The sequence below is a fragment of the Nomia melanderi genome, chromosome 13, assembly GCF_051020985.1.
Source record: "Nomia melanderi isolate GNS246 chromosome 13, iyNomMela1, whole genome shotgun sequence".
Taxonomy (NCBI): domain Eukaryota; kingdom Metazoa; phylum Arthropoda; class Insecta; order Hymenoptera; family Halictidae; genus Nomia; species Nomia melanderi.
In genome coordinates, this window is record NC_135011.1 from 12950850 (window position 1) to 12963765 (window position 12916).

Consider the following 12916-nt stretch of genomic DNA (forward strand, 5'->3'; position numbering starts at 1 on the left):
CATTTACATGTTTGCTTGTAAAATTTGATATATTATCTATAATACCTAAGGTTTTATTTAATAAATTTTATTACACTCTATATTCATATTTTATCATACATCGCACTCTATATTGTTACTTAAAAATATTATATTATACTGATCTATCTTTAACTCATTTATTAGGTTTAACGAAACATTTTTAATTTCAAATTTAATGATTCAAAATTTATTTTATTTCAACTGAATAAGAAAGGTAAATTAATTTTTTGGTTTGTAGGATGGTTTCGTACTCGTAGGCAGTGTTGCGGGTCAAAGATATTGGTCATCGATGTTAAACGACAAAGCTACTATTACCTGTGGAATTTGGACACCGGATGATCAGCAGGTATAGTAAAAAAACATTGATAACAACTTTTTAAGATTTACTTCATATGTATTCCGTCTATATCATGCTAACTAATTGTTAATTCCAACATGACTTTTCGTTTTTAACATATTGATGATTCATCCAGCACTAACAAAACTACCAAAAATTTAAACATTTTTAGTTAATTTCATTTTTATATTTCAAGATAAATATACACCGATATTTATCTTGTTTACCTCTTTCTACAAAATTAATTTTTAAAAAATATGATGAGTGATTAAATTCGTTGGTTATAGATGATATAACGATCAAAATATTAAATTTGTGACATTTATCTGAATTATTAAATTATATTTATTTACCTTAAATTGTTTTAAAAAGTTATAGTTTAGTTTTACATTTTGTTTAGATTTGTTAATTTTATATTGTATAAAAAGGTTTGAAGATATGAAAAAATTGTACTATTGTAAAATATTATGCTTTAAAATGAGATATCTCACATTAACAAGTATGGTAGGTTTGTCACCTTAGGATCCTGAGATAGGCATTACATGTTAAGAGCTTTCTAAAAATAGGTGAAGGTTTATCGCGTCAACTTTGATATTAAAATTAGAAACATTGGAATGTAGGCAAGGCTCATTGCTTGGGCATCCTTCAACGGTAACTCATAGAGCCTGTACGGATATATATTTTGTTTTGTTCCTAAAAGGACATACTCCCTTGGTCCGAAAATACGATACACATTTCGATTTTGTTCTTGTCCGAAAATATGATGTACATTTACAATTTTAATTAATCAGAATGATTTTCTTTACTAAATAGTCACAAATATCTAGAAAAAAATAATATAAAAAGTTTTAATTAAACAAGGACGTGGCTGATTCCACTGTTTCTATAGAATATGATAATGTTGTTTGTAATCGTTCCTCGCTAAGTTTTGCCTTATTAATGTGTGGAATCTTATGGGAATGCCCTCCTTTTGCTAACATGGTTGCTTCTAGACAAGTTGGCAGTGTTAGAAAAACATTATTAGGGGTTTGTATGTTTAACATTAAAACTACAAATTGAAATTCCTCTGTAGAAACTCCAAGAGTGCATCTACGAGACTTTAATTGATTCACAATTCCTTTTGCGTATTGCTAAATCAACTTCTTTAATCATTTCTCAGAAAAACACCTATTATCCTTTTAATAATTGCAAAAAGAAGAAATTAGGAATGGGTCATTTCAATCCGTCTGGTAGTTTTAGTGTTAATTTGTCTAAAATATGCGGTTTTTGCATTTGTTTATTAGTTGCCTAGCAACCACTTATTTAGAAATAAAAATAAAAAATGATCAAGATAATATTACTTTCGTTAATCTCACATTTTGAAAGAAATGTATACTATATTTTCGAACGGAGGTAGTACATCGTATTGAAAAAAAATAATCAAATATTATTGAATTTCTTTATTTATATAATGTTGCGACCACAGGTGTATTTTGGAACAACGGCTGGACAATTAATAGTAATGGACGTTCACGGAGCAATGGTGTCGGAAGTACAACTAGCAGCTGGGGTCACTTCAATGGCTTGGAGTGCTGAGAAATTTACCATGGAAGAAGGAGACGACGATTTAACGAATGACAGATCACACAGAGGTATGTCTTACTACTGTCTATGAAACTACTTATATACGTATCTTATGTTTGAGTGTATCTAGAACAGGTTGGCCATATTTTCATAAAGTTTTAAACCTACTAAAATTCAGCTTATAACTTAATGAGTAATTGCGATCTTGTAATAATTACACAGTTAAAACGCACCAATTTTTGTGAGTATTCTTAACTTTTTTTTTGTTCTCCAATTTCTACTAGGTGATCCTTATACAGTACTTTGCCCTAAACACGAATCCGAAAATTAAACTGCTGGAGCACTCTCAGTTTTCGAAAAACATGGGTTTTTGTAAAAACGATCGATTTTTAGAAGTAAACAAGTATTACGTGAAAACTAAAAACGACAGACAGTTCAACTTTCTCGTAAAAATAGAGAAGAGTTGCCCGAATGTGTAACTATACAAATTTTGAATATTTATATGGCTGACAGCTTAACCAATTAACTATGGAATTTAATTTACAAAACCTCTGATACTGCTCGCAATGAAATCAAATCATAAAGTGTATACTCAGCCAACGCAGGCCAAATGTACTTATAATTTATTCTAATTAAAAGCAAAAGCAAAACGAAAAAGAATTACATGTTTATCTGAAAAATTAAATAATTTATCGTTAAAAGAATTAGTATCATTTTAATTTTAATATGACGTGTATACTTGTCGAACGCAGTTGACTGGTTAAGTGCTTATCAACTGTCAGTACCTGTGTTTTGGTTGATTAATCTGCAGCCGTAAGTTTTCCTTCACAAAATTCATATTAAAACAACATATATATTCAGGGACGAAAGGGTTAAAAAACGGACACTGATTACCATATCATAGAGAATGGACGTGCTGCGTATTTCATAAACGTTGACACATTGTGGGACACAGTGTTCTATCTTTTTCCCTCCTCTAGAAAAATGCTGGTTCTGACGCGGTGAAAAAGATTTCTTCGCTTATCCGACATACTTTAAATCTTGACGTTAAAAGATTACATAATGTTTTTCACCTCAGAAACTATTAATCGTATGCAGCCCGTTCTTGCATTGCTTGAAGCAAGAGGAGCTGATTTTTAGTAACTTCACATGTTAACACCGCCTGTACCATCAACCGATATAACTTTATATCAATTTCTATATTTCTGTTTCTGCTAAGAAAAATTTATATAGTTGTTTAGGCAACCCAGTTTATGTTTATACAAAACAATTTTTATTTTAAGTTTATCTATTCTCAATTGGAAACGAAATGTGCCTTAGAAATTTCTTTATTGGATTCTACAAGGTGCATATCTGCTCTGTCGCATACTGGAATTAGATTTCCTTCTAGACGCTTAATTTTTAAGAAAAATTGAAAAATATTCACAAACGCACCTCTTACTTCCATAATAATTTAACTTTTACTGCCGACTGTACCTCTATCATAGTTAAATTACTACAAAACATGTTTTTAAATTAAATTACTACAAAACATGTTTTTAAATTAAATTACTACAGAACATGTTTAAATATTCATAGTATTACTAAAATATACATTACTGTGTTTAGGAAGGTCCATAGAATAATACTGCGTGAGGAAAATTGAGAGATTTTCATAATTAAGACAACAAAATGTCCAAAGTTGAAAAGTTTTCTCAAAATTGATTTTCTTAAGAGCAGAACGTGATACAGACAAACGGATTGCATATCTAAATTCAGCATAAGAAATAGTATTAAAATATCCTATTAAACCTTTTGCGACAAAACTAAGTTAAATTTTGTTAACCAGTGTAATTGATATCATAAGACTAAAAAATTTGGTACAAGTGTTTTGTTTTTAGGGCCTACAGAGTCTTTTATATTGAATGATGATTTAACAAAGACTGATTTTTTTTTCATTGCATTTTCTCACAGTTTAAAACTTCAAAATTAGTTTGGATGAATCCAGAAAATTGAAAAAAGTACAGGAATTTATCGTCCAACTTGTTTACCTTTTTTTTTGTAACCAATTATTTAACTGGTTACGATACGCATAAGTATACAAAGTACCGGTACGTTTAGTGTTAAATCAGGTCAGAAATTCTATTCATTAGATCAAATATGAATTCCACAATTTTTGGAATTAAATTACATACAAAAAATGTCTTATTTGTAAACAAAAGGATACAAAACAAGATACTTCTAGTATAATAACAATCACTAAAAAGCACGCGAATATAAGGTCCAAAGAATAGGATATAAGTCTGAATACAAAAGTCCTGGACCAAAATACAAAAATGCAAATCCGAATACAAAAATCATATAAATTAGATACACTTGCTGGCAAAAGTTAAGAAACAAAATAGTCGTTTGAGAATTGGTGTATATTTTTAATTTCTTGAAAAACATATATTCAAATTAAAAATAACATGAAGAGATTACATATCATATATGAACATACAATAAATTTTTTTTTTCGATTATACTTGTATAAACACTACAATTAACATTGATTCAACGAGACGAAACCAAAATTAAGAAACATACTTTCCTTGAATTACATAACCACTTTTAACAAAAGCAACAGTGTGACGGTGTTTATACTTTTCATGGTAATTTAATAAAAAGTTGGATAACCCTTGAATTTAATGACTGTATGGCATCTGCGTGGCATTGATTCGATTAATCGAGCATAAAGTTCAGGTGGTATTTCAGACCATATTTTTGTAATTTCTCGCATTAACTCCGCTATATTCGTAAATTAATGACTCCCCAATTGACATCCAACGTAATTCCACAAATGCTCAATTGGATTCAAGTCTAGAGATTGATTTGACGATTTTATTACATTCACACATTTTGCTCCACGAGAAATGCCTTATTTAATTTAGTAGGATGGTTTGGGCCACCGTCATGTTGAAATGACCACCGCATTGACATTCTCTTATTAACAAGTGACAACATATGATTTTGTAAAATATCACGAAACACAAATCTGTCCATAATCTCCTTTGTTTGTATTAACGTACCAGGACCATTACACGAAAAACAACTCCATACCATCACATTACCACCAGCAAATTTTGATTTTTAATTTCGGAAACTGTGCAGAATAGATTGGATATAGAGAGTCTTGAAATTCGACGATCCAGCTTTTTACTTGCTTTCCGTGGTCTGCCGGTTCGTGGTGCCACTTTAATAGTTCCATTTTCTTGAGAACGTTTCATAATCTTCGTGGTAACATAAGCATTTACACCAAACACTTTTCCAATATCAATTTTCCTCTGGCCTTTATTTGAACGTTTCAACTATTCTTTGTTTCTCGGTTTCAGTTAAATGTTGCTGCTTACCATATTTACTGCAGCTAATAATACAAACCACACTCGAGAATGCCAGAAAGTAGACAAAGGAAACTTCTTCGACCATGTTTGTTTACATTGCATACTCTACTTTTTGCGAGAAGCCTTCATGTTTCTTAACTTTTGTTACAAATTTTTTAATTATTAAGTTAATAAATTTAAACTAAATTAATCTGCTAAGAAACCTCAAAGACTACTAAGATAAAAACAGTCGATTCTCCTTCGAACATCCATCTAAAAAAAGACATAATTAAGTAGGGACGTAATAAAACTAATAGAAAATTTGAGTGGTTTTTTAAACTGTCGACGCCTATAAAATCAATGCACAACTCGCACGCACGTTCTATTAGAAGAAAAATCCTTCTCAAATAAAATTGAAGCTTTTCAGTGTAAAAATTAAAATCAGCACTAATAATAGTAATTAGTACTTACACTGTCAGCTATAAGCAGAGAGATCGTGTGGTACAATTTTCTGTTATCTTTAATTTGTTAACTGCCGAATTTAGCTTGAAAAATCTCTCGTTTTGCACGCAATAAAATCAAAAAATGAAATAAGTACTCGTCAAACGCAGGATGAATGCACCTAGGGTATATTTTAATGAAAAACCAAAGCAAAACAGAGAAGAATTACATGTTTATCTGAAAAAATAAATAATTCATCGTTGAAAGAGTTAGTACCATTTGAAGCTTTAAAACGACGTTTATACTCGTCAAACACAGTTAACTGGTTAAGGCGTTTTCTAGCTTTCCGCTTACTGAAAATGTTCGTGGTACCTACGTGTACCATTCACGATGAAAGGGTTAAGAAAATTAAAATATCCCCATCATCTCTTAGGCTATTAAAAAGTATTCAATGGAGTATAATAAATGACCTTTCTTAAAACCAACACTGTTCCAGACAGCTGCAACGTGAATTTGTATGAATATCCTCAGCAATTATTGTAACAAAGTTTCTTATTGAGCGTAAAAATATTTTTCAGCCCAACAAATTTTAATTTTACATAATCGTTATAAAGTAACGATTAAATTCTAAAATAACAATAATCGGTTACTCTGATGTCAGTCCCTACAAAATACAAGTTTAAAAAGACGATTTATACTAAAATTAACAGCGTAATGAATTGTTAATGATCGTCCATTTTAAGCAAAAGTACCGTAAGCGTGACTGTTACTGCTCGTAATAATAGTCATTGTTTCTTAAGTAATATTCAAGACACTGTATTAGATTCTGATAAATAATTTATAAGTATAGAGTTCAAGGAGTGTATTGATATTTTCATGTGAACGATACCTTAGTAAGAATCATTTTCTAAATGATATTATCTTCTCATTAGTGATAATTATAACAATTTTATTTACCTTTCTATACTCTTACAAAATGTTCTACTAGTCAATACTTGCATACATTATTTACAATACGGAATGCTTTTATTGTTAACAATTCTGCGTCTTCTTTCGTTTATTTACCTTTATACCAATTCCTATATTGTCCAATTAATCAATTTTTAAAATTTTTGTTTTTCCTTTTGTTTCTGTTTTCACTAAAAACAATTATTCATCCAACATATTTACCTTTACTTTGTAACCAATTATTTAACTGGTTACGATACGAAAAGCGCCGGTACAGTCAGTGTTAATGAAGATAGACAAAGTAAGTGATAACGACTTTTGAACCTCATTTCAGTTAAAATTAACACGAATGATAATATACCTCCATACAAAAGATAATACATACTATATAGGGGAGTCTTACTTTCCTAAAGTAATGTGAACCGTGCCTACCTTGGATAATTGAAAACTGGGATAATATGGAAGGGTTAATAAGTGTTCATAAAGATAATATTGTGGAATAGAATCATGGAAAACATGATAATAATGTAATATTGAACATCTAACTATGCGTAATTATGTAGTCCACTAAATAGACACACATTTAATTGCCTTTCGAAAAAAATGAAGTTATGCATTGTCGTTTAAATGTAAATCTTTTCTTTGCTGTTGCGTTACGTATACCATATTAAAAATGAAACATTGAAAAGTATAAGTAGTATTCTCTTATTGTCCAATGTTTCACTACTTAAAACTCGAAATAATACTAATTTTTTTAACGATGAATTAGTCATTTTTTCAGACACATGCGTCTTTTTTTTCGTTTTGCTTTAGTTTTTCGTCAGAATACATTATAAGTATATTTTTCCTGCATTTTGCGAATATACACTTCTTTGCTTGACTTTATTCCGCGCACATTGAGAGATATTTTATTCCACAGTTAACTGGTTCAATAGTAACTCAACCATCATTATATGATATTTTCGAACCATCTGTACACACACTTGACACTAGAACTATCGACTATTTAAGACGATTGATATATAATTGTTATAAAAATTATAATAATAAATTTTTCACGTTTCTGTTGACATTCGTTGTACTATACAAGTGAATCTATTAACTTATAAAATAATTTCTGATATTTATTAACACTTCTACGATATCAATAATTGCGAAATAAGAAAATTGACACCAGCCATATTGACTGGTATGGTTCTAGTGTTAATGAAAACGATTTATTACATAATATTTTAGTTTATATATCACCTTCATCCTAAATAACTTCTTTCATTCTTCCTTGTAATGCCTGGCATAAAAATATTTGACTTATCATTCTCCGTTTATTACGTGTGACGTGCGTCTTCCGCTTTCCCCAGTAAGATTCGGCAGGCTGTCTCGTTACCATGGCGACGGTCCAGGTTGGACCGTCGAGGAAGAACTAGAAACATACGGACGATAAAGAAAGTACGTAGACACTTAACAGCAGGGAGCTGAAATATATCAGTCATGGTATAAGCTATTGTAGATACTATAGTTTAGTAAATGAGTTTGTTTTTCATTTTTTAACCTGATGATAGACGTACGATCAAAACTATAAACGCTTCCGTACCAAAACAATATAAGTATGAAACTTATTATACCGTTACGAAGCGGAAAACTAAATTCAACCCTTTTCGTCACGAATGGTACACGCAGGGAACACGAACTTTTTAAATTACCGGAAAGCTAGAAGACGCCTTAACCAGTTAACTGTGTTGGACGAGCATACACGTCATCTTGAAGCTTGAAATAATATTAATTCTTTCAATGATGAATTCTTTATTTTTTTCAAACAAACATGTAATTCTTCTTTTTCATGAAAATATATTTTAGCTGCATTTGACCTGCATTTAAGGAGTACTCACTTCAGTTTTTGATTTTATTGTGCGCAAAACGAGAGGTTTTTCAAACTAAGTTCCTCGATTAACCCCTTGACCTACGATATCGTGTCAGACTCGTGACGAAAATTTTAAATTAAATTTGAGAAATCTTAGTATTATTTATTTTTTTTAAAGTATAAATTAAATATTACTTATCTATTATCAATCGTTAACCTTTAGGATAAACGTAAATATAGAATAAACATTAAGATTCTTTTTTTCTTAATAAATCATTAACGTTAAAATACTTATATCGATCGTAGTTAAGAAATAAATTATAGGACAAGGGGTTAATAGGTTAAGTCCTTGAATTCTAAGGATTTGAAGTTCGAATTCGTTGATAATTCGAACAGCTCGGTGTTCGAACGTGCCCAAACCCAATCAAACACGATAGGGCACAATTGGTTGTATCATATCAAACCTCATCACTGATCCTATCTTCCTTTCAATCCCTCAGACCGCAAAACCAATGCAACAAGGTAAATTCAGGATAAATCATGCATGAATGAATATTTAAACATTCATACTTTTTACATCAGGTGCTAATTAGTGAAACTCGTTTGATGAAAACTCATACGGATTATCTTTGATAATATAAGTATATTTTCGAAGTAGTAGCACGTATTATATCGTGTATAATTAAAATTTCAACGTATTAATTCTGCGTTTAAACTTTTTACTTGTACGTTTCCATGAAACCGTCTGTACTTTTCAAATAAATATTCTGTTGGAGGGTTAAAACGTTTTTATCCCACGTTAACTGAAAGATCGATATTATCACGGTACATTTTATGAGGCTGACAACAGTAGTAATAGAAATATCTACTGTGATAAATATCATTTGCAGTCATTTCTTTCATTCAGGCCATGACCCTTACTATAACCACTGCGATTTTTCTTCTTGTTTTAGAAGAAGATCACTTATCATATTTTTGACGTTACGGTCGTTTCTTATTTATTACAGTGCGATGTGTTGATAATTAGTAAACTGGATAGAGAAATAAGATTCTAATTGGTAATTGAAAATGACCTATACTCGCACTAATTTCATTCGTACTCACTTTTTGTCAAGCTGTTGTCTTAGAAGATGTTTAAACAGAACATATTCGAGTAATTAAGAATCAAAGTAAAAACTTCGATTTTGTCGAGTATTTATTTAACACAGCTAATATTTATTTTAGAAATAGGACTATCTTGATAAGAATAAATCCAAACATAAGACGCGACAGTCTTTGCGTCAAGGAAACTTGCAAAATAACAGTACGGCTGGTATAGTAAAAAACGGATGTCGTTCTACGTCATCTACCATATACAGGATGACTCAAGTAACTGTAGAAAGTATAAATATTTGCTTTGCAATTTACAATAATTTTTTAAACTAACACTAAAGTTACTGAGCATTCATTGGAGTTGATATGCAATACTTATAAAGATTGTAACAATACATTTTCTTCGATTTCTTTTGATACTTGTTATAGTTTTTAAATGAAATTATTTACTTTCAAAATCACTTCGAATATTGAATACTTTTAAAGTACCAATAATTAGAAAATAAAAAAACTAAAACCCGTCATTTTGACAGGTACAGTAGTTCTGGTGCTAATTAATACACGTAGTCAAGTTTTTGTATGAATAGTTTCTCTTATTGTTGCATGCATATGACAAAAGAAGCTATACCTCTGTCTAAAACTTAACTGCATATAACAGTTATTTTAAGAAGTCATTGTACAAACTAAAGCAAGCATAGTAAGATCCCGTTTACCGCTAAATCTACCAGATGGGTCATAATCACCCATTCCTGATTTCTCCTTTTGCAATTATTAAAAATATAACAGATGTTTTTCTGAGAAATTATTAGAAAAATTGATTTAGCAATACGCACACTGAATTGTGAATCAATTAAAGTCTCAATAGATGCGCTCTCGAAGTTTCTATAGAGAAATTTCAAAATGTCAATTTACTTTTATACAATTTAATTTTATACTTGGAACACGTTCCAAAAAAATCAAGCGTCAAGTGAAACAGCGTTAAACAACATCACCTTAACACATAAATAATAAGATAAGATAAAACAGTACAGTGAATAAAAAAATATACCATTGTTTTGTTTTATTTTGTAACGTCTATTATGCGAATACAATGGTTTGAAAAACTGCTATTCAATGCACCACTAATGAGATATATTGTGAATAAAAAACGATAGTATACTACTTCTCTGATAGAAATAGGTTTAGGTATAAGGCGTATATAAGGTTACGTGTCATAGTTTTAATATTTTATCAGATATTGAAAGCAGTGAAACGGTAGACATTATAATGTGCGTCAGATCTGAGGTGGTTGGACGAAGCAGCGTTAAGTGGGGTGTATTGTATAAGAAAAACGATGATATAACACTAGAGTGCAAGTTGTAGTTATATACATCTTCTGTTGCAAAACTCTCATATTATTTCATAAAATTGTGAGCTTTTAGTTTGAAAACATTAGAATTTAAAGGAAGATGTCCATCTAACAATTCAAGAACAAAATATTTTTTGTGCAAATTAATAATACCGTATAGGAAACATACGTTTCCTAGGTAACCTATTGAAATCCTAGGTATTAATGGAGCTACTGCTGATATTATAGCTGTACATTATACAAAAAATTATTTCGTAACCCGCAGAAAATTTAAAAGATAAGCGCATTTTTTATATCTATGAAATGGTAATTTGAAAATATACTGTTAATTTATAAATCAATTCATTTGGCAACACTTTCTCAATGAATAAAAGTGAGTCATGTTGAAGAGCAAATAGGTATTTGGTTTTAGAAAACATAAGAGAAGAGAAAACTTATTGAAAAAAGAAAGTTGACAGACGCCTTTTTATAATAATATTTATCCAATATTATGGTAACCAGTTGCGCTGGGAAGATATACGCACGTCGTGATGTTTTTGTTTCAAAATTGACAACGACATATTATGCACGTCGATCGTCTTATTGAATTACATATTCCAGATTGTTTTGAAATCTACTACTTTGTACAATGTTATTGCTAAACGTAATTAGTGTACATATCTGTACAACAATAAGCGAAGACAAAATTCTTCGCGCGAGATCCTGCCAAGTCTCTGAATTCTTTGCCACTGCAAGTGGTTAAAAAAAGATTCTTATGTAATAGCTATAAAAGTAAACGAATTTTATAAATTTCTTTAAGCTGAGTGTTAATAATGTAGAATTAAAATTTATTGGGTTGATAAGAGAACATTTTGAGGTATTAACAAAATTTCTTTATATTCAATTATTGTTATCATGAACAAAATATTGTTGCAAGTCTTACGATCCTCTTCAGCCAGTTGTAACCATCACTAGTGTGCAGTGTAGCAGTAGTCACAGTCATTAATGTTGGAGCCATCGCTAGCCGGATTTATGGGACGTACGTGACCAGCCATTTTTGAGGAACATTTAAAGTTTTTGGTCGTTTAGACGTATGTACTTTCTCCTTGCCCGGCCTGTTAACTTTCACTCTTCCAAACTTCTTTCAGCCCTTGATGGCAACCAGATGTGCCGTAAGTCCGGTTATTTCCGAAGAGCAAATGATAGAGGGTGTCGAACGCCCTCTCCAATTTCTTCTTAAACATTTTTAGGGGAGTTAACGGCAAGACGTCTCTTGAGTAATATCCAGAAATCCATAGCGCACTTACAAGGGAACATTTTCAACCAGCACACGTCGATTTTGATGACACTTATGCAAAACGGTTTTCAACAAAATATTTGACACGTATTTTTTCTTATCGACAAACATCCACTTTCAAGAGATGAAGGTACCCCTCAAAGTTCAGGGTTAAGAATATATTTTTTATAATACCTCTGAAACTAGAGGCTGTAGACGAAAAATTTTCTTTTCAAATTGTTCGCCTCGAAAAGAATAATTCAGATTTCTTTCATACACTCCGTAGTTTCAGAGATATTGTAAAAAATACATTTTCAATCTTTAACTTTGACAGGTGATTTCACCGTTTCAAAATGAAATTAGGCACGAAAAAAATTGCAATGTATTAGGGTTGATTTACTCTATTTACATACTAAGTTTCATAACTTCTTAAATTTCCAAGCCTGATACCTTTCTTTATAAATCAAGAATTTAAAGGATACGCACAAAATTTCACAGTCATAATAAATTCTTATGTTACAAGACCAAGTATGCCCTGAAATATTTTGTTTCATAGTATACAAATGTATTTTTATAAATATAAAAAAGAAGCTATTGTTGTAGCTTTTCTATCTTAAAAATCGTTTAGGGAAAAACCACTATAGTAGTGTTTCGTCCCAAAAGATCCCATAGCGTATAGCAGCTGAAGGGCTAAAATCGATTAGGAATGCAAATC

At 30.6% G+C, this 12916-nt stretch overlaps 1 protein-coding gene across 6 annotated transcripts in view; it reads left to right on the top strand.

Moving 5' to 3' along the window:
* Positions 1–12916, top strand: part of Tusp (WD40 superfamily protein Tusp) — a 177010-nt gene that overhangs the window by 138846 nt on the left and 25248 nt on the right. For all 6 annotated transcript variants that reach the window (XR_012999991.1, XM_076373438.1, XM_031973636.2 and 3 more), the window contains exons 4-5: positions 260–367; positions 1824–1989. Coding sequence is in view for 5 of the 6 variants with exons in the window: in XM_076373438.1 (XP_076229553.1) it covers positions 260–367; positions 1824–1989 (274 nt within the window). In the remaining variant the exon portion in view is untranslated. The remainder of the gene's footprint in view (positions 1–259; positions 368–1823; positions 1990–12916) is intronic.